Genomic DNA, 22,930 nt, shown 5'->3' with positions numbered 1-22,930 from the left:
TAGGACATAGACAGGCTGGTGGAATGAACAGGCATGCAGCAGATGAAATTTAACTCAATTGCGAAATTATTAATTTTGGTCACAAGAGACGAGGCAATATAAACTAACAACTACAATTCTAAATGGTTGCAGGTACACAAATCATTGAAGATGGCAGAGCAGGTTGAGAAATTCGTTCAAACAGTACATGGAATTCTGGGCTTCATAAATAGAGGCATAAAATACAAAAGCAATGAAGTTATGTTGAACCTTTATAAAACACTGATTTGTCCACAACTGGATTGTTGATTCCAATTCTGGGGCCTTTAGAAAGATGTGAAGGCTTTAAAGAGCGTGCTGAAAATATTTAATAGAATGGTTCCAGGGATGAGGGACTTGCATTGAAAATAAGAGCAGGAGGAGGCCATTCTGCCCTTTTAGCCTACGATCACAGCTGATTACCCAACTCAATCGCCTGATCCCGCCTTCCTCCCATATCCTTTGATCCCCTTCACTTCTTGTTCTTTACCTAACTGGTTCTTGAAAATATTCAATGTTTTGACCTCAACTACTTTCTGTGGTAGCGAATTCTATAGGCTGACCACCCTCTGGGTGAAGAAATTTCTCTTCATCTCTGCCCTATATCCTCAGACTGTGATCACTGGTTCTAGACACCCCCACGATCAGAAACATCCTTCTTACATCTGTCTAGTCCTGTTCGAGTTTTATAGGTTTCTATGAGATCCCCCCCCTCCCCCATTCTTCTGAACTCCAGTGAATACAATCCTAACTGACTCAATCTCTCCTCATATGTCAGACCCGCCATCCCAGGTATCAGTTTGGTAAACCTTCTCTGCACTCCCTCTAGAGCAAGAACATCCTTCCTCAGATAAGGAGACCAAAGCTGCACACAATATTCTAGGTGCAGCCTCACCAAGGCACTGTATAATTGCATCAAAACATCCTTGCTCCTGTACTCAAATCCTCAGATTGGAGAAGTGGGGTTGTTCTCCTCAGAGCAAATAAAGTTGAGAGAAGATTGATAGAAATATTCAAAATCATGAGGGATCTTATTGGTTCTCAAACTGGCATCCACAGATGCCTGGGAGGGTCCACGGAGACTTTCCAAGGGTCCATGAAATTCTCTCTTTCGCACACACACACTTGAGAGACAGAGAGAGAACAAAGTACAGGGTGGAAGAAAGAAAATAAATGGAAAGCTGACTTCTTTGTATCAATCAACAATAGCTTATGATGACCCTGCACAAATAGCTAACAAGACATCCACCCTGAAGCTCCCAATATGTGGCTGTCTTTGTGGTGATGGGTGCATTCAATTTGGACTCATGCAATGAGAAATGTCCTTATACTGGTCCCTAGCCTGCCGAGTAATTCTAGCATTTTCTACTTGTATTCATCGCTTGCTGGTTTGATTCTGCAATTGTGAAAAACTTGCAGTATGACTTGCATCTTTCACCATGTTTTAATAATATAAGTTCCCTGTAAACTTAAATAACACCAAGAAACTGCGGTGGATTTGGACAGATACGTATTCCCAAGATTACTGCAGAGTACTTGATTCAAGATTACTTGAACATGACAGAATGGAGGGAAGAAAACTCATCTGGTTATCACAGAATCTCTACAGTGCAGAAGGAGGTCATTCTGTTAAGTTAAGTTTTATTTATTAGTCACAAATAAGACTTACATTAACACTGCAATAAAGTTACAAAAAAAATTCGGCACCTGTTCGGGTCAATGCACCTAACCAGCATGTCTTTCAGACTGTGGGAGGAAACTGGAGCACCCGGAGGAAACCCACGCAGACACGAGGAGAACGTGCAAACTCCACACAGACAGTGACCCAAGCCGGGAATTGAACCCGGATCCCTAGCGCTGTGAGGCAGCAGTGCTGCCCATCAAGTCTGCACCAACTTTCCAACAGACCATCACACCCAGACCCTAGCCCTGTAATCCCACTAATATCCCTAACCTATACATCTTGGGACACCAAGGGGCAATTTAGCATGATTAATCCACCTTACCAGCACGCCTTTGGTCTGTGGGAGGAAACCGGAGCGCTCAGAGGAAACCCAAACCCACACAAGGAGAACGTGCCAACACCACACAGACAAGGCCAGAATTGATCCCAGATTCCTGGCACTGAGGGGCAGCAGTGCTACCAACTGTGCCACCATGCCACACTTTATGGCAGATTTTTTTGAATGGGGGATTAGTAACCTATTTTTTAGCCTACTAAGCAATTAAATATGGTATGACTCCTGTTGGTACTGTTCTGATCACTAGCTGCTTGTATTGAATGTGATTCTGTGAAATGATTGGGTTCACATGTCATTAACAGGCAAATCTTTAACCACATAAAAAGCAATTCACTTGGAATGCAATAGAATGTTGGTAACATTACCTTTTATGTTTGGTTTGCCTGGTCTGTCTCATCACCGTCTACATCAGTGACGTTGTCCTCAACTTACTACCCTAAGTATTATCAGTTTTCTTCGAAGCATTATTAAACAGGTTTCATGTGCAAACTTTCAAATTATGAATATTATATAGTACTATAATTTAGATTGGGAGTGGAGTTATTAATCCATTTGAAAAGGGGTCCTTCAGACAAAAAAGTTTTGAAAGTCACTGGTCCAGACCTACAGAAACTGTTTCCAGTGGCAGAAAGGTCTACAACCAAAGGAGACAAATTAAAAGTGATTGTAAAAAGAACCAAAGATAACATGATTGTGCAGCAAGTGGTCATGAGTTGGAATGCACCGCCTGAAAGAATGGTGGAGGCAGATTTGATAGCGGCTTTCAAAAGGGAATTAGATAAGTACCCGAAAGGAAAAAAATTGCAGGAAAAGGGTGAGAGTGAGGCTAGCTGGATTGTCCTTCAGAGAGCCAAAATGTACTTGTTCTATGCAGTGTCCATTCTACAATTCTACACTGCGGCTAAAAACATTCCCTGTGCAGGAACAGCACGTTAGTTACAGAGTAAAGCTCCCTCCACACAGTGGTACAGCACAGAAGGTTATTCAGACCACTTGGTTTGCCAGTGCAATGCAGCTCATCGCACTCTCCTGCTTTTCCCCCATAACCCTAAATTTTTCCCTTCAGGTAATTTCCAATATCCTTTTGAAAACCATAGTCGAATTTGCCTCCACCACATATTCGGGCAGTGCATTCCAGATCCCAACCAAATGTTGATTAAAAAAGCTTTTCCTCATGTCACCAATAACTCCTTTCTAACTTCCCAGCACAGATTCTCCAGAAGTTCTATTTCCTGCACAAACCATTCTGTAGCCTTCTTGAGCACACTGGTAGCTTTTAGTGTACCTCTGAAAATGGAAGGTAATTAGAGATGGACAATAAATGCTGGCCAGCCAGCAATGCCCACAACCTGTAAATGATTTTTAAAAAATCATGTGGAGCATAAATACTGGTTGGCCCGAATGGTCTGCTTCTGTGCTGTGGACTCAATGTAACTTCTGAGATAGGAGTAGTTTTATGCTATAGATTTATAAACACCCAACTAGACTGCCTCAAGCTCATCAGGTCTGTGACCCACATACTCAGGAGTGGGAGACCTTAAGCCCACCAGTGTGGATATGAGCCAGGGCAGTATTCAGTTATCTCCTGTTCTGATAACTACTTGTGACCAACTCAAAATCCATGCACAATTTATTAAGTTGTACATAAAGGACATAGGTACAGTATTAGGCCATTTAGTTCTGAGCTTGTTCCACCATTCAATTAGGTCATGGTTCATCTGCCCCATATCGTTCGATACCTTTGGTTAACAAAAAATTATCTTCAGAGTTAAAATTAACAGCTGACCTTACATCAATTGCCGTTTGCAGAAAAGTGTTCAAAAATTTTCACAATGGATAAGTATTTCCAAACTTCTGCAAGACACAGCTCTAATTTTTAGACCATGTCCCTAAGACCTAGAATCCCTAACCACTATGAATCATTTTTCTCTATCTACCCCATTTGTTCCCCTTATTCACAGAATCAAGAGTGCAGCAAGAGACAAGTCAGCCCATCAAGTCTTGAAAACTTTGATCAAATCACCCCTTTACCTTCTATATTCCAGGGAATACAGTCCTAGTTTATGTAATCTCTCCTCGTAATTTAGCTTTGGGAGTACAATCGTTCCAATAAATCCATACTGCATTACCTCCAAAGCCAATATATTCTTAGAATCACAGAATCCCTATAGTGCAGAAGGAGGCCATTCGGCCCATCAAGTCTGCAACAACAACAATCCCACCCGGGCCCTATCCCCGCAAGCCCACAAATCCCTCTAACCTATGCATCCCGGGACACTAAGGGGCAATTTATCATGTCTAATCAACCCAAGTCTTCTTGAGCAAAAAACAGAAAGGTGCGGGAAAATCTCAGCAGGTCCGACAGCATCTGTGGAGAGAGAGTAGAGCCAACGTTTCAAGTCTAGATGACCCTTCGTCAGAACTGAGGGGAGAGTCAGCAGAGATTTATACTCTGAGGGTAGGGAGGGGCGGCGGAATTGGACAAAGGGAATGTAAATGAGCATGCAGAAGGCTGAGAAGATGTTGAAAATGTCCATTAAGTGATCAGAATGCATGAATAGTAAAACAAAGGCACAGCTTGGTAAAGGACTGCCTGAGGAACGTGGCAGTTGGTCTGAAGAAAGGGGGGAAGGGGGGTGGGAGGGTCAGGGTGGAAAGGAGAGCGATTAAAATGGAGAATGAGATGAAATGAAATGAAACGAAACAAAGTAAATGGAAATGGGGTGGAAGGGAGAGTTCATGCTCTGAAGTGGCTGAACTCAATGTTCAGTCCAGAAGGCTGTAAAGTGCCCAATCGGGAGATAAAGTGCTGTTCCTCCAGTTTGCGTTGGGGTTCGCTAGAACATTGCAAAAGGCCAAGGACAGACATGTGGGCAGGAGAGCAAGGTGGTGTGTTGAAGTGGCAAGTGATAGGAAGGTCTGGGTCCTGCTTGCAGACAGACCGAAGGTGATGCAGGAATTCACACCCAACACCTCACCCCCTGCCCACAGCACCTTCCCATGCAATCGTAGAAGGTGCAACACCTGCCTCTTTACCTCCTCCCTGCTCACTGTCCAAGGTCCTAAACACTCGTTTCAGATGAAGCAGTGCTTCACTGACACATCCTTCAATCTGGTCTATTGCATTCGCTGCTCCCAATGCAGTCTATTCTACATCGGAGGGACTAAACGCAGATTGGGTGACTGTTTTGCTGAACACCTTCGGTCTGTCTGCAGGCAGGACCCAGGCCTTCCTGTCGCTTGCCACTTCAACACACCACCTTGCTCTCCTGCCCACATGTGCATCCTTGGCCTTTTGCAATGTTCTAGCGAATCCCAACGCAAACTGGAGGAACAGCACCTCATCTTCCGATTAGGCACTTTACAGCCTTCCGGACTGAACTTTTGAGTTCAACCACTTCAGAGCATGAACCCTCCCCCTCCACCCCATTTCCACTGATTTCATTTCATCTCATTCTCCATTTTATCGCCCTCCTTCTTTCTACTCTCACTCCCTCATCCCCCCACCCCACACTTCTTCAGGCCAACTGCCACATTCCTCAGGCAGTCCTTTACCAAGCTGTGCCTTTGTTTTGCCATTCATGCATTCTGATCACTTAATGGAACTTTCAACATCTTCTCAGCCTTCTGCGTGCTCATTTACATTCCCTTTGTCCAATTCCATCATCCCTCCCTACCTCATAGTATAAATCTCTGCTGACTCTCTTTCCTCTCAGCTCTGATGAAGGGTCATCTAGACTCGAAACTTTGGCTCTACTCTCTCTCCAGGTGCGGTCCAACCTGCTAAGGTTTTCGAGTATTTTTCAGTTTCTGTTTCAGATTCCAGCATCCGCAATATTTTGCATTTATATTCTTCTTGAGGACTGGTGCTGTAATTGCTTACAGAATTCCAGGTGTCTAATCATTGTTTTGAATAGCTGAAGTATGATTATAATGCCCTTGTATCCAGAACATCTGATGAAAGGTCATCGACCTGAAACATGAACTCATTCCCTCTCTTTGGACTTCTGCTGTTTAATTTAATGCCATATGGAAAATTGGAAAGTACCCCATTCTCTCCTTTTTAGACCCAAAGTGGATGATGTCACATTTACCTACACTAAAATCTATTTACCACAGTTTTACCCACTTACTTCATTTATTAATTTTTTTTTGTAATTTTATGCTTCCATTTAAATGTATTTATTAAAGTCAGGCAGCTATAACAGAATGAGAAGGGCACCCAAGTCTGTCCAAATGTGAACTGTTTAGTGACCACAGATAATTGCAGCAGCCATCACATTGGTTACCACCTTCCTGCGACACTGAATGGATAGTGTACCAATGAAGTATTTCTGTCTAACAGCCAGGAGGCTTTACTTCTCACTCTCTGCCAGACCCTCACCTGTTGGTACATGCTGTCGGAAAACTGCTTTCACCTCCATTTTCATCTCTCGCTTAGTCCGGCCTGGTTTACAGTGAGGCAGTGCCTCGATGCTCAGGGCAGCCTGTGTTGGTAAGGAGTACAGGCAGTATGCAGGCTGTCCCTGTCCAATTGTAAATCCTAACACTTGGACACTCCCGTACAGACAAGTCATGCGACATCTTCCTTGAAACGTCAATTTCTGCAGAAAAAGCAACGACATGGAACGCTGTGAAAACCAGGACAAAAGGACACCTTGAATTCTAAATGAGGCATTCATCATTGTATTGTCTTCCAAAAGTCATAGTACGAACCCATACAAGTGATGGAGAAAGGCAATGAAGGACACCAAACCCCAGTGAAAGCCATCACACTCAGGAAAGCGTGAGTGGCCTGAACCCCAGTGACTGTCAACACCTTCAGAAGAGGAAACAAAAAGATTAAGAAATTTCTCCTACCTGCGATGGGGACATGAGCACAACACTCTGATCGTTCCCAATGTTTACTGCAGTGAGACACAGCTTTGTACTGGCTCCAGAGGAAACTGCATCATCATCAATGAAATCTTGAACCGATTCATCGTTGAGAACCCCATTAAAGGCATATGAGTCTGCACACAAATGCTGGTACACTGCTTCTCCATCAGTCTCTGCGGCTATGCAGACCTGATTTTTTTGAGTCCTGCTTTTTCTAAGTGAACCGTTAACCTTTCTCCCTGTATTACGAGGAGACTCAGCTTTATTTTCTTCCTCCTCGTCTTGCTCTTCATCTTGTTCAGCGGCACTCGACTGCATAATCTCATCTTCGTTGCACACTTCCTCTGCACATTCCCAAGTTGCAGCATTCTTTGTATTCTGTTTGTGGCGTGGCCTCTTCACTCCCCGGCGACAGGATGCAACCAGGCAGCAGCGGCGTGTAAGTACACTCAGCTGCTTGGCCCCTGACACATCGGTTAGCACCAACATGGCCTTGCGTTTCCACCTGCGGCGTCGAGCTGCCGTGGGAACAGTCTGCTTAAGACATACTGCTGTTCCTGGATTACTGACCCTCATCTTGCGTTAGTCCCACACAATCCAGCTGTTTAAGGGGATAAATAAAATTAAAGTCAGTCACTTCCACAACTACAATTTAGCCTGTCCAATCCCCCCCCCCCCAAGTAATCAATGGATCTGAATAGTAAACATTACAAAATGATTCCATGGGCATTTCGAGGATCAGAAAAGTAGTAGTTCCTGTGCACAGTTCCCAAAACTGCCTGATATCAGGCTTCTCTTCTCATTTTTAACCACTGGCTCATATGGTAACTGGAAAATTTACAACACAGCAGGAGCCTCTTGTGTCTATCATACCCATGGCAGCTGAGGAAGAGTGGTCCGGCCTCTTTAAAATTATAGTATATAAAATTGAAAGTATATAAAATTAAAACTGAAAATGCTAGATAAACTCAGGTCTGGCAGCATCTGTAGAGAGAGAAACAGAGTTAACGTTTCAAGTCCATATGACTTTTCTACAGGACTGTCAGTAGTTGGTTCATAACCTTGCAGTGGTTACAGAACTTCACGTGCATATCAAAGAGTTCAAGACTCCATCAACCTCTTTGTGCAATTATTTCTCAACTCCCCTCTAATCCTGATGCAAATGCTTTAAATTGATGATCCCTGGTTAGATGGTCTCTCTGCCAAGGAAAATAGGTTCTTCCCATGGCTGCTATCATTTTGTACACCTCAATTAAATCTTTCCTCAGCCTCCTCTGTTGGAAAGAAAACAACCCCACCCTACCCAATTTATTCTCGTAGCTCCATATCTGGCAACAGCCTCATAGATCTTCTCTTCACACTCCCCAACCCCACTCTCTAATATGATCCCATGTTTCCTGTCATGAGGTGACCAGAAATGTAAATAGTACCCACAGCTGTGGTCTAACTATTGTTTTATACAGTTCCGGGACAACCCTGACTGTTCTTATATTTGTTGTCTCAGCAAATCAAGGAACGTACCACATATATCTTCTAACCTTCAGAGATTTGTGGATATGGGGTCTTTCATTTTCTTCTGACAATTGATTAGAATCCTTACAGTGCAGGAGGCCATTAGGCCCATTGAGCCTGCACCGATAACAATCCCACTCATAATCTATAACCCCACATATTTATCCTGCTAATTCCCCTGACATTAAGGGGCAATTTAGCATGGCCAATCATCCCAACCTGCACATGTTTGGATTGTGGGAGGAAACTGGAGCACCCAGAGGAAACCCACACAGACATGGGAGAACGTGCAAAATCCACACAGGCAGTTACCCAAGGCTGGAGTTGAACCCAGGTCCCTGGCACTGTGACGGTAATTCTCAGTATTCTACCATTTTTATTGTGTATCCTCTTGCCTTGTTTGTCCACCCCAAATGCCTTACTCCCACTTCCATGGATTGAACGTTTTGGAAATTCTTTGCCCACTTGACCAGTCTATTCAGATCTTCCTGAAGTCTTACTTCTTATCAATCTCCCAGTCAATTTTGTATCATTTGCAAATTTCTTTATCATGCCCACTACATTTAAGTCTAAATCCTTGATATACACCAAAAAAGGGATCTAGTACTGACCCCTGCCGAATCACACTGGAAACAGTCTTTCAGTAAAAAAATTGAGAATTGAACGTTATTACCCTTTGATTCCTGCCACTTGGCCAATTTTGGATCGCATAGGCTCTTACTTCACTAAAAACCAAGAGCCAATTTTGGATCCCACTTGTCACTTTGCCTTGGATCCTACTGGCTTACTTTCATACCTGTCTGATATTCAGGATACTTGCCAGAAACCTTTGCTAAAATCCGTGGAGATTACATCGAGCATGTTACTCTCATCCACTCTCCTTGAATATTTTGAAGATGTATCAATCAAGTTGGTCAGACATGACCTTTTTTTTAACTAATTTGTGTTGCGTGCCCTTGATTAATACATAACTTGTTAATTGACAATTTATACCGTTCCTCAGAATTTTATTGAACTGAGTGGTCCGTAATTACTTGATTTAAGGCAATGTTAACAATCCTCTGACAACACAGAAGACAGGAAAATGGCCGAAGTGTCTGCCATTTCCTCCCTTCGTACTATGGGATAGATTTTATCCAGACCTGGTGAATTATTAACTTTCAAAATGCGAAAGCCCTTAAATATTTTCCCACTCATTATGCTTATGCCACCCAATTTTTCTCACTTTTCCTCATTCTACAACATCTGCCTCATTCCCCTCTTTCATGAAGACAGGTACAAAGTTTGGGGAGGACACAGAGGCTGCAAAGAGGTAGAGACAAGTTAAGTGAGTGGTCAGTAAGATGTCAGATGGAGTATAATGAGGGAAAATATGAAGTTATTCACTTTGGTCATAAAAATAGAAACGTGAAATATTCTTTGAACATCGACATATACAAGTTTGGCATCTTTCAGAGAGATTTGGGCATGCTCATACATGGAACTCAGAAAGTTAGCATGCAGGTACAGGCAAACGGCATGTTAGCCTTTATTGCAAGGGGTTTGGTTACAGGAATAAAGGAAGCGCTTTGAAAGCTCGTGATTCCAAATAAATCTGTTGGACTTTAACCTGGTGTTGTGAGACTTCTTACTAGGAGTAAAGGAGACTAGCTACAAATGTACAGGGCATTGGTGAGGCCATATCTAGAATATGGTGTATAGTTATGGTCTTCACATTTAAGGATATACTTGCATTGGAGGCTATACAATGAAAGTTCACTAAATTGGTCCTCGGGATGAGTAGGTTGTCCCATGATAAGAGGCTGAGTATACAGAGTCTATGTTCTCTGGAGTTTAGAAGAAAGAGAGGTGATCTCATTGAAATGTACAAGATTCTGAAGGGGTTTGATATCATAGAATCCCTACAATGCAGGCAGCCACCATTTGGCTCATCGAGCCTGCACTGACAACAATTCCACACAGGCCCTATCACTGTAACCCCATGTATTTATCCTGCTGGTCCCCTGACACTAAGGGTAAATTTAGCATGGCCAATCAGTCTAGCCCGCACATCTTTGGACTGTGGAAGGAAACTGGAGCACTCTGAGGAATCTCATGTAGACATGGGGAGAATGTGCAAACTCCACACACTCAGCCAAGGCTGGAATTGAACCCGGGTTCCTGGTTCTGTGAAGCAGCAGTGCTACCCACTGTGCCACCTTGCCATGGTCAATATGGTAGACACTAAATTGTTTTCGCTGGTTAGGGAATCTAAAACACGGGAGCACAGTCTCCGGATAAGCAGCCAATCAGTTAGGATTGAGACAAGGAGATTACTTCACTCAAAGAATTGTGAACCTTTGGAATTCACTATTCCCGAGGATTGCTGATGCATCATCACCAAATACATTTAAGGCTGGGACAGACAGATTTTTGGTTTCTCAGGGAATCAAAGGATATGTGGAACAAGTAGGAAAATGGAGTTGAAGCCTAGGGTCAGCCGTGATTGCAATGAATGGCGGAGTGGGCTTGTTGGGCACATGGTATACTCCTGCTCCTATTTCTTGTGTCTTCATTAAAAATTGCACCTGCATCTTCCATCTCCACACACAAGTAAACCTGGCCCATCGTGACTGCACACCCTGCGAATGCATGATTCATTTAGAGCCATTCTCCTGCCTTCTTCCTTTTCAGATAGCGACATAATTCCCTCTTGAATGCTCCAATTGAACCTGCCTCCAAAGCACACTCAGGCAATGAACTTGTGCCCTCTTCTGACTTGTCCTATCCTTTTCTTTGCTATCCTCTTGCTCTTATATATTAACAGAACATTTTTGGGGCTTCCTTGATTTTATTTGCCAGAGGCAATGGGTTCTGAGCTCCATGCTGTCGAATATGGGCGGTACTCTGGAGATTGGCTGGGGAACCCCGCTCAGAACTTCATAGGTAAGTGTTTGCATAGCAATTGCCCAGAAGTGCAAACATCCTCTGCACTGGTAAACATCCAAAAATTAGATTTAATTTGCAAATTTAAGGTGGTTCTGGCTGTTTTACATAAATAGTTACCCAGAAAATGTTCCAAGAAGGAGAACCTCTTCTAACTTCTGGGTAACTATTGTAAAGGCACAGACTGCACCCTCCCCCTGCAGGGTCACCCCTTGACTACATCCCACAGTATGCCCCACACCCTCAACCGGACCTTGCTCTCCCCTGCTGGCCCCACCTCTGACACCCCATCCTCATGAGAGGGCACAGGTGGTTAAGGTCTAGAATGCACTGCCTGAGTGTGCTGTAGAGGCAGGTTCAATTGGAGCATTCAAGAGAGAATTAGGCCGCTATCTGAAAAGGAAGAAGGCAGGAGAAAGGCTCGAAATGAATCATGCATTTGGAGGATGTGCAGTCATGATGGGCCAAATGGCCTCCTACTGCACCACAACAATTCTGAATTTCTGCAATTCCTTATTATGCCCGGCAGCATAATAACCGTCTGTAATACCCCAAAATCTCCAGTGACCCGAATTACTCCCTTCAACACCTGCACTGCAACAAATTCTAATTACTTCCTTTTCTCCAAATTGCCAATACCCCAGAACCCCATGTACAACTGAAACAAGAGCCTAATCACACCACTACCTCCCATATTCCCACAGCCCTGTAACTTTCCTTCTTCGATAGCCCCATAAAATCCACTCAAGTTTCCCCATTCTGACCTGACCATGTTAGTCTTTCATGCATTACACCCTCTCATCACACCCGTGCATTAACTGCTCTCAGCCCATGCCCGCAATGCTCAATCTCTCTTGATCACACCATGTTAATATGTGCTCTCCCATTTGCCAACACTTAACCCCCGCATTCCTCACCCCACTCAATCCCAACTTCCTCACTCCCTCGCATGCGTGGCTCCCAATTTCCCACTTCCCTCCCTATACCTCATAACACTATCCCCTCCTTCCCTACCCAATGCAAAACCCACCACCTCCCAACCCTGCTGGGTTCCAACCCCTTAATTCCCATGCAGATGCCCGCCACAGCCACACCCTCCTCCAAATGTCCCTCCCACCGCATGTGCCCCCCACACACTCCTCACGCCAAGCATCCCGCACCCGTTCCAATCAAACCCCCATGAATCCCAATCCCCTTCCATGCACAACTCCATGCATCCTGCAGCCTCTCCCCACGTCCATATTGTGCACCTCCCTCCCACTGCCTCTTCAAGCTATGTAGCACCCCCTCCTGAGACCCAACTACACTCTCCCATCACCACACCGCTGTCCCCATCCTCACCCCTTGTGCTGCCAAGCCCCACAAATCACACATCATCTGCCCTCTCCTCATCTACTCAAGGGGAAAATTACTCGCCACCTGCATGATGCCCACCCCCAAAGCCTCAAGCTGCTCTCAACCTCAGCCCATGTAATGCCCACATTCATCCTCAGCTCGCATGTCCCTGCACTCCCACATCCTGCCTCCGCCCGCGCGCCTCCTGCACCCAACCTCACCCCGCGCCGCCTCCCGCACCCAACCTCACCCCGCGCCGCCTCCCGCACCCAACCTCACCCCGCGCCACCTCCCGCACCCAACCTCACCCCGCGCCACCTCCCGCACCCAACCTCACCCCGCGCCGCCTCCCGCACCCAGCCTCGGCCCGCCCTGCCTCCCGCACCCAGCCTCGGCCCACCCTGCCTCCCGCACCCAACCTCGGCCCGCGCCGCTTCCCGCACCCAGCCTCAGCCCGCGCCGCCTCCCGCACCCAGCCTCAGCCCGCGCCGCCTCCCGCACCCAGCCTCGGCCCGTCCTGCCTCCCGCACCCAGCCTCGGCCCGTCCTGCCTCCCTCACCCAGCCTCGGCCCGTCCTGCCTCCCGCACCCAGCCTCGGCCCGTCCTGCCTCCCTCACCCAGCCTCGGCCCGTCCTGCCTCCCGCACCCAGCCTCGGCCCGTCCTGCCTCCCGCACCCAGCCTCGGCCCGTCCTGCCTCCCTCACCCAGCCTCGGCCCGTCCTGCCTCCCTCACCCAGCCTCGGCCCGTCCTGCCTCCCTCACCCAGCCTCGGCCCGTCCTGCCTCCCTCACCCAGCCTCGGCCCGTCCTGCCTCCCTCACCCAGCCTCGGCCCGCGCCGCCTCCCGCACCCAGCCTCGGCCCGCGCCGCCTCCCGCACCCAGCCTCGGCCCGCGCCGCCTCCGCACCCAGCCTCGGCCCGCGACCCCTCCGCACCCAGCCTCACCCCGCGACCCCTCCGCACCATCCTCACCCCACGATTCCCCCGCACCCATCCTCACCCCGCGCCGCACCATCCTCCACCCCGCGAGCCCTCCGCACCCATCCTCACCCCGCGACCCCTCCGCACCATCCTCACCCCGCGATTCCCCCGCACCCATCCTCACCCCGCGCCGCACCATCCTCCACCCCGCGACCCCTCCGCACCCATCCTCACCCCGCGACCCCTCCGCACCATCCTCACCCCGCGATTCCCCCGCACCATCCTCACCCCGCGATTCCCCCGCACCCATCCTCACCCCGCACCGCACCATCCTCCACCCCGCGACCCCTCCGCACCCATCCTCACCCCGCGACCCCTCCACACCCATCCTCACCCCGCGACCCCTCCGCACCCATCCTCACCCCGCGACCCCTCCGCACCCATCCTCACCCCGCGACCCCTCCGCACCCATCCTCACCCCGCGACCCCTCCGCACCCATCCTCACCCCGCGACTCCTCCGCACCCATCCTCACCCCACGACCCCTCCGCACCCATCCTCACCCCGCGACTCCTCCGCACCCATCCTCACCCCGCGACTCCTCCGCACCCATCCTCACCCTGCGACTCCCCCGCACCATCCTCACCCCGCAATTCCCCCGCATCATCCTCACCCCGCGACCCCTCCGCACCCATCCTCACCCTGCGACTCCCCCGCACCATCCTCACCCCGCGACTCCCTTGCACCCATCCTCACCCCGCAACTCCCTTGCACCCATCCTCACCCCGCAATTCCCCCGCATCATTCTCACCCCGCGACCCCTCCGCACCCATCCTCACCCTGCGACTCCCCCGCACCATCCTCACCCCGCGACTCCCTTGCACCCATCCTCACCCCGCGACTCCCTTGCACCCATCCTCACCCCACGACCCCTCCGCACCCATCCTCACCCCGCGACTCCTCCGCACCCATCCTCACCCTGCGACTCCCCCGCACCATCCTCACCCCGCGACTCCCCCGCACCATCCTCACCCCGCGACTCCCCCACACCATCTTCACCCCGCGACTCCCCCGCACCATCCTCACCCCGCGACTCCCTTGCACCCATCCTCACCCTGCGACTCCCCTGCACCCATCCTCACCCTGCGACTCCCCCGCACCCCACGACTCCCCCAGCGACTCCCTTGCACCCATCCTCACCCTGCGACTCCCCCGCGACTCCCCCGCACCCCGCGACTCCCCCGCACCATCCTAACCCTGCGACTCCCTTGCATCCATCCTCAGCTCGCAACTCCCCCCCACCCATCCTCACCCCGCAACTCTTCTGTACCCATTCTCACCCCATTCCTCATCTGCACCCACCCTCACATCGTCCAACCTTCTCTCACCTCTTGCGTTGCCCATCCACCCCTCTCCCATCCACGCGTGGCTCCCCCACCCGTCGTTAGTCCATCCGAAACCCCGCTTTTTCTTGCTGCACTCCACATATATTATCCATCTTTCTCCGCCGATGCGATATTCCTTAGCAGTACTGCTTCCTGTCCCGCTCACATGTCAGCCCCGCCTCCAGCCCCCATGCGTTACCCGTTTCTGCGTCTCTCGCCACCTTCCTTCCTGCTGTCCGCCTGCAAAGGGAACATACAAAATCTGTTTCCAACTCCAGGCCCTGGCAGATATGGTTGTAGGACTGGCCAATCGACACCACTCCCGGAGTTGTTTCTGTTTGGCTACCTCTGCTGGTAGGAGGACCGATTGAGCCAGCAACTCACAAATAGCAAAACTTCCACTAACATCGAGATTAAGATCTGGTTCCCGTGGAGGAAATTAGCTTCGTGCGCGGCAAGAGACAGAATTGGAATAATGGCCAGGTTGTCAGAATATAGCTAGTGGGTGCCCTGCCAGAAACTGTGTGGGGTTTCAACAACTCACCGTATTTAATAATGTCTTAGATGATGGGATATCCAAATTTGCCCATGGCACAAAGATGGGTAATATTGTTAGCGTAGATGGAAGCATAAAGTTACTAAGAAATACTAACAAATTAAATAATAGGCAAAACTCGAAATGGATTTCAATGTAGGCAACGATGAGGATATCACTTTGGACCTAAAATATACTACCAGATATTCTGTATTTGGTGAAAAATAAAGTCTGGCAGTTGGCTAATGATCTAGAGGACTAGAATACCAGAAGCCAAAGTTCAGCGACAGGTAGCCCTGGTTGAAGCACACCTGGAGTACTGTGAGTAGTTCTGGACACCTTAGGAAGGATATATTGGTCTTGGAGAGATTAAATAAATTAGGGTTATATTTCCTAGAATTTAGTAGATTAAAGCATGATTTGAACTAAGTCTTCAAGCTATTGGGTGGGATTCTCCAACTGATCATGCCAGTAGAATTGTCCCGCCTCACTGCAGTGAACAGAGATTTGGCTGAGAACCAAATTCTCCATCCTCTCTGGCAATGGTGGCGGGGCATGAACAGCTGAAGAATTCCAGCCATTATTGGGAACAGAGGTTAGAGGGAAGGAGATGGGGGCGTAGTGGTAATGTCACTGGGTGAGTAATCCGAAGGCCCCTGCTCTGGTGCCTCAAAGCACCAGGGACTTGGCCTTGGGTGACTGTGTGGAGGTTGCACGTTCTCCCTGTGTCTGCGTGGCTTTCCTCCAGGTGCTCCTGTTTTCTCCCAGTCCAAAGATGTGCAGGTTAGTTTGATTGACCATGCTAAATTGGTCCTTAGTGTCCCAAGATGTGTAGGTTAGAGGGGATTAGCAGGGTAAATACGTAGGGTTACGGGGATAGGGTCTGGGTGGAATGCTGCATTGCAGAGTTGGCTGTGCTCTTCCGGGTACCCCATCTGGGCCAATCGCTTTCCTGGGTTGACCTTCAAGAAGGCTGCTCTGACATCTGCAATGGTGACCCCAGATGCAGGTTCATGTTGGGCTTCCAGGGTGGAGGGCATGTTTTTGTTGACCTCTTGCTCAAAACGGACGTAGAATGCATTGAGCTCATCAGGGAGGGGTGCATTGGCGATTCTATATGCCTTCATCTTGTAGACTGTTATGTCTTGCAGACCTTGCCATAGTCGGCGGCAGTCGGTGTGGCTAGCTTGGTCTGATACCGAATTTTGGCATCTTTGATGGATCTTCTTAGATCATATCTGACTTTCTTATATAGTAAGGAGTCTAACAACACCAGGTTAAAGTCCAACAGGTTTATTTGGTAGCAAACGCCACTCGTGTTGTTAGACTCCTTACTGTGTTTACCCCAGTCCAACGCTGGCATCTCCACATCATTTCTTATATAGGTCAGTGTCGCCTGACTTGAATGCCTCAGATATGGACTTCAGCAAGCAGTTTCCGGTTGGGGAACACATGGATTTGCTTCTTTGGCACACAGTCTTCTACACACTTAATAATGAAGTCAGTTACTGTAGTGGCGTACTCGTTCAGGCTGGTCACGGAGTTTTTAAATACTGGCCAGTCCATTGACTGGTCAGTAAAACTGGAATGTACTAGCCTGTCTGGGCCATTATACACAGGATCTTGGAGATGAGAGAGCCATTATGTCCCTCTGTCCTTACTGGAGATGGTTATCAGTCCTTGGATGGTTTTACCAGTAACTTGTCTGGAAGCATATAGAGAGGTTCCATTGTTCCCTGCAGCCAATCCTGGCAGTAGTCCATTCTCAGCCACCTGTTTGTGTCCATTTTTAAAAATATACAACTCGGGTCTTTTTTAAAGTCCAATATTTCCTCGTACAATTTCAGGGGCTTTCTCCATCGTGACAAAGCTCAAGAACCTAAATAGTCCAATCCTGTTCTAATGTTCAGTAGTTTATACTTCAACTTGTAAATAGCTAACATAGCAATATCAAAATAAATAACTACACTAAAATTAATGCTGTATGAAAATAGTACCTGTGTATCATAACTATATAAATAAGAGCTTTTTATTAATTTGTGAGATGTGAGCATCACTGACAAGGCCAACATTTAATGCCTATCCCTATTTACTCTTAAGAAGATGATGATGTTATTTTCATGAACCACTGCAGTCCATCATAACAGTGTTAATGTAGCTGAATAGTTTTCATTTCAGAGGAAACTTAGGAGTCTGTCACATTGCTGTGCATCTGGAGTTACCTACTGGGTAAAGGTAAAATTTTCCTTCCCCTAAAGAGCACAAGTGAATCAGTTGAGTTTTTACAACAATGCAATAATTTTAAGCTTGCCGTTACTGACAAAAGCTTCCACTCTGTTCGATTATTTCATGCACTTCTGCTTTGACCCTTCCTTCACAGATTCATTATAGGATTTCCCTTGTCCTCACCTTCAACCCTCTAGCCTCCATTTTCAACAGATCATCCTCTGACATGCCTACCACCTCCAGCGTGATGCCACCACCAAACACATCTTCCCCGACTTTCCCTTTCAGCTTTCTTAAGGGACCATTCCCTCTAACACCCTGGTCTTCGCTTCAAGTCAGCCCCCAAAACCTCTCCCTTTCCCTATAAGCACAGTAAATACAACACCTGCCATTTTACCTCAACCCATTCAAGGTCCCAAACACTCTTTCAAGTGAAACCACAATTTATTTGTCCTGCTTTCATTTTAGCATTCTGTATTTGCTGCTCATTAAGAGTTTTAACAACACCAGGTTAAAGTCCAACAGGTTTATTTGGTAGCAAATGCCATTAGCTTTCGGAGCCCTGCTCCTTCGTCAGATGGAGTGGAAATCTGCTCCCAAACAAGGCGCACACAGACACAAAATCAATTTACAGAATACTGATTAGAATGCGAATCTTTACAGCTAATCAAGTCTTAAAGATACAGACAATGTGAGTGGAGGGAGCATTAGGCACAGGTTAAAGAAATGTGTATTGTCTCCAGACAGGTCAGCCAGTGAGATTCTGCCAGTCCAGGAGGCAAGCTGTGGGGGTTACCGATAGTGTGACATGAACCCAAGATCCCGGTTTAGGCCGTCCTCATGTGTGCGGAACTTGGCTATCAGTTTCTGCTCAGCGACTCTGCGTTGTCGTGTGTCGTGAAGGCCGCCTTGGAGAAAGCTTACCTGAAGATCAGAGACTGAATGCTCGTGACTGCTGAAGTGCTCCCCCACAGGACTATTTTTTAAATGGGAAAATGCTTAGGAAATCAGAAACACAAAAGGACTTGGGAGTCATTGTTCAAGATTCTCTTAAGGTTAACGTGCAGGTTCCGTTGGCAGTTAGGAAGGCAAATGCAATGTTAGCATTCATGTCGAGAGGACTAGAATACAAGAGCAGGGATGTACTTCTGAGGCTGTATAAGGCTCTGGTCAGACCTCATTTGGAGTATTGTGAGCAGTTTTGGGCCCCATATCTAAGGAAGGATGTGCTGGCCTTGGAAAGGCTCCAGAGGAGGTTCACAAGAATGGTCCCTGGAATGAAGAGCTTGTCATATGTGGAACGGTTGAGGACTCTGGGTCTGTACTCATTGGAGTTTAGAAGGATGATTTCAGTGATTTTTGTGTTTAAAATCGGAGGTTTTTTCCGAAACCAGAAGTAGGCCCAGGAGAGACCAGGGAAGGTATTTTGTGGGTTTAAAAAGGTCTTACCTTGGAGGTTTCAGCCTCATTGTTCCACAGGAGCAGGCTGAGGGTAAGAGAGTTGTCTCTACACTTGATTTATTTATTTATTTTTCAGTGATTTTTGTGTTTAAAATCGGAGTTTTTCCCGAAACCGGAAGTAGGCCCAGGAGAGGCCTGGGAAGGTTTTTGGTGGATTTAAACGCAGGCCGCACTTTTGAGCGGGCAGCGGAGTAAGCAGGGAGCAGAGTGAGAGCTGTAAGGGCTTTGGCTCTAAGGGCTTAGGCAGAAAGGGTGAGGCGGGGTAAGTTTAATTCGCTTTGTTGTCTCTTCAATTACAAATCTTAAATTCAGTCCGTGTGGATTCTGAGGAAAAGGGGGGGAAAATAGCTCATTGTTCCATTGGAGCAACTCTATCTGCCAGTTGTATTGGCAAGGTATCTAGAGGGGATGGGTGTGAAGGCAGTGCAATGTTCCTCTTGCAGTATGTTTGAGGTGAGGGACGCCGTCAGTGTCCCTGCTGATTACACCTGTGGGAAGTGCACCCATCTGCAGCTCCTCCAAAACCATGTTAGAGAATTGGAGCTGGAGTTGGATGAACTTAGGATCATTAGGGAGGCAGAGGTGGTCATAGACAGAAACTTCATGGATATAGTTACTCCAGGAAAGGAAAATAGATGGGTGACAGTGAGAGGGGCTGGGAGGAAGCAGTCGGTGCAGGGATCCCCTGTGGTCGTTCCCCTTAGCAACAAGTATTCCGTTTTGGATGCAGTTGAGGGGGACGACATACCAGTGGTGAGCCGCAGTGAGCAGATCTCCAGCACTGAGTCCGTCCCTGTGGCTCGGGAGGGTAAGGAGGAGAGCGGGAGGGCAATAGTTATTGGGGACTCGTTAGTTAGAGGGATAGATAGGAGGTTCTGTGGCAGCAAAAGAGACTCACGGATGGTATGTTGCCTACCCCCGGATGCCAGGGTCCGTGACATCTCGGACCGTGTTTTCCAGATTCTTAAGGGGGAGGGGGAACAGTCACAAGTCGTGGTACACATTGGTACCAACAACATAGGTAAGAGAAGGGACGGGATTTAAAACAGGAATTTAGGGAGCTGGGCTGGAAGCTGAGAGCCAAGACAAAACATGTGGTCATCTCTGGTACGTTGCCGGTGCCACATGATAACGAGTTGAGGAACAGGGAGAGAGTGCAGTTAAATATGTGGTTGCAGGGATGGTGTAGGAGGGAGGGTTTCAGCTATGTGGATAATTGGAACACATTCTGGGGAAGGTGGGACCTGTACAAACAGGACGGGGTGCACCTGAACCAGAGGGGCACCAATATCCTGGGAGGGAAATTTGATACGGCTCTTCAGGGGGGTTTAAACTAATTTGTCAGGGGGGGGTTCAAACTAATTTGTCAGGGGGGTGGGAAAAGGAGTTGTAGTCCGGAAGTCAGTGTTGAGGGTAGTGAGGTATTGGGGAAGGTATAAAGGTCAAGGGTGGGTACCAGTAGACAGGAAGGTGGGTTGAAGTGTGTCTACTTCAATGCAAGGAGCATCCGGATCAAGGTAGATGAACTTGGGGCGTGGATTGGTACTTGGGACTACGATGTTGTGGCCATTACGGAGACATGGGTAGAACAAGGACAGGAATGGTTGTTGGACGTTCCGGGGTATAGATGTTTCAGTAAGTGTAGGGAAGCTGGTAAAAGAGGTGGAGGAGTAGCATTGTTAATCAAGGATAGTTTAATGGCTGCGGAAAGGCACTTCGAGGGGGATCTGCATACTGAGATAATATGGGCTGAAGTTAGAAATAGGAAAGGAGCGGTCACGTTGTTAGGAGTTTACTATAGGCCCCCAGATAATAATAGAGATGTGGAGGAAGAAATTGCTAAGCATATTACGGATAGGTGTGGGGGTCACAGGGTAGTTGTCATGGGGGACTTTAACTTTCCAAATATTGATTGGAACCTTTGTAGGTCAAATAGTTCGGATGGGGCAGTTTTTGTGCAGTGTGTGCAGGAGAGTTTCCTGACACAATATGTGGATAGGCCGACAAGAGGTGGGCCACATTGGATTTGGTACTGGGAAATGAACCGGGCCAAGTGTTAGATTTGGTTGTGGGAGAGCACTTTGGAGATAGTGACCACAATTCGGTGTCTTTTGTTATTGCAATGGAGAGAGATAGGGCCGCACGGCAGGGCAAGGTTTATAATTGGGGGAGAGGTAATTATGATGCGATTAGGCAAGAATTAGGGGGCTTAAGATGGGAACAGAAACTGTCAGGAAAAGTCACTAATGAAAAGTGGAACTTTTTCAAGGAACAAATACTGTGTGTCCTTGATAGGTATGTCCCTGTCAGGCAGGGAGGAAATGGCCGAGTGAGGGAACCATGGTTCACAAAAGAGGTGGAATGTCTTGTAAAAAGGAAGAGGGAAGTTTATGTAGGGATGAGGAAACAAGGTTCAGATGGCTCGATTGAGGGTTACAAGTTAGCAAAGAATGAGCTGAAAAAGGGGCTTAGGAGAGCTAGGAGGGGGCATGAGAAGTCCTTGGCGGGTCAGATCAAGGAAAACCCCAAGGCTTTTTACTCTTATGTGAGGAATAAAAGAATGACCAGGGTGAGGTTAGGGCCCGTCAAGGACAGTAGTGGGAACTTGTGTATGGAGTCAGTAGAGATAGGAGAGGTGATGAATGAATATTTTTCTTCAGTGTTCACCAAGGAGAGGCGCCATGTTTTTGAGGAAGAGAAGGTGTTACAGGCTAATAGGCTGGAGGAAGTAGATGTTCGGAGGGAGGATGTACTAGCAGTTTTGAATAAACTGAAGGTCGATAAGTCCCCCGGGCCTGATGAAATATATCCTAGGATTCTTTGGGAGGCAAGGGATGAGATTGCAGAGCCTTTGGCTTCGATCTTTGGGTCCTCACTGTCCACGGGGATGGTGCCAGAGGACTGGAGAGTGGCGAATGTTGTTCCTCTGTTTAAGAAAGGGAATAGAAATGACCCTGGTAATTATAGACCGGTTAGTCTTACTTCGGTGGTTGGTAAGTTGATGGAAAGGGTCCTTAGGGTTGGGATTTACGACCATTTAGAAAGATGCGGATTAATCGGGGATAGTCAGCACAGATTCGTGAAGGGCAAGTCTGCCTCACAAATTTGATAGAATTTTTTGAGGAGGTAACTAAGTGTGTTGATGAAGGTAGGGCAGTTGATGTCATATACATGGATTTTAGTAAGGCGTTTGATAAGGTCCCCCATGGTCAGCTTATGATGAAAGTAAGGAGGCGTGGGATAGAGGGAAAGTTGGCCGATTGGATAGGTAACTGGCTATCTGATCGAAGACAGAAGGTGGTGGTGGATGGAAAATTTTCGGACTGGAGGCAGGTTGCTAGCGGAGTGCCACAGGCATCAGTGCTTGGTCCTCTGCTATTTGTGATTTTTATTAATGACTTAGAAGAGGGGGCTGAAGGGTGGATCAGTAAATTTGCTGATGACACCAAGATTGGTGGAGTAGTGGATGAGGTGGAGGGCTGTTGTAGGCTGCAAAGAGACATAGATAGGATGCAAAGCTGGGCTGAAAAATGGCAGATGGAGTCTGAGGTGATTCATTTTGGTAGGACAAATTTAAATGTGGATTACAGGGTCAAAGGTAGGGTTCTGAAGACTGTGGAGGAACAGAGAGATCTTGGGGTCCATATCCACAGATCTCTGAAAGTTGCCACTCAAGTGGATAGAGCTGTGAAGGCCTATAGTGTGTTAGCTTTTA

The 22,930-nt window shown here is 47.6% G+C and overlaps 2 protein-coding genes across 3 annotated transcripts in view; one reads left to right on the top strand and one right to left on the bottom strand.

Annotated features, from left to right (window-relative positions):
* The window catches only part of nol9 (nucleolar protein 9), a 35,229-nt gene extending 19,901 nt beyond the window's left edge, over positions 1 to 15,328 (bottom strand). The window contains exons 1-3 of one of the 2 annotated variants that reach the window (XM_078238833.1): positions 15,193 to 15,328; positions 6,900 to 7,518; positions 6,424 to 6,643 (exon numbers count right to left, since the gene is read on the bottom strand). In XM_078238833.1, coding sequence (XP_078094959.1) covers positions 6,424 to 6,643; positions 6,900 to 7,493 — 814 coding nt within the window. In that variant the 5' untranslated portion in view covers positions 7,494 to 7,518; positions 15,193 to 15,328. Of the gene's footprint in view, positions 1 to 6,423; positions 6,644 to 6,899; positions 7,519 to 14,996 lie in introns of both variants that reach the window. The other variant, XM_078238834.1, reaches the window with a different exon arrangement.
* Positions 11,276 to 22,930, top strand: part of LOC144510252 (zona pellucida-binding protein 2-like) — a 33,787-nt gene continuing 22,132 nt past the window's right edge. Inside the window, exon 1 of the mRNA XM_078239745.1 lies at positions 11,276 to 11,354. Coding sequence (XP_078095871.1) covers positions 11,276 to 11,354 — 79 coding nt within the window. The remainder of the gene's footprint in view (positions 11,355 to 22,930) is intronic.

This window comes from Mustelus asterias, chromosome 22 (assembly GCF_964213995.1).
Source record: "Mustelus asterias chromosome 22, sMusAst1.hap1.1, whole genome shotgun sequence".
NCBI classification, from domain to species: Eukaryota; Metazoa; Chordata; class Chondrichthyes; order Carcharhiniformes; family Triakidae; genus Mustelus; species Mustelus asterias.
The sequence above is the reverse complement of the archived record's forward strand: the minus strand, read 5'-3'. Positions and strand labels throughout refer to the sequence as shown.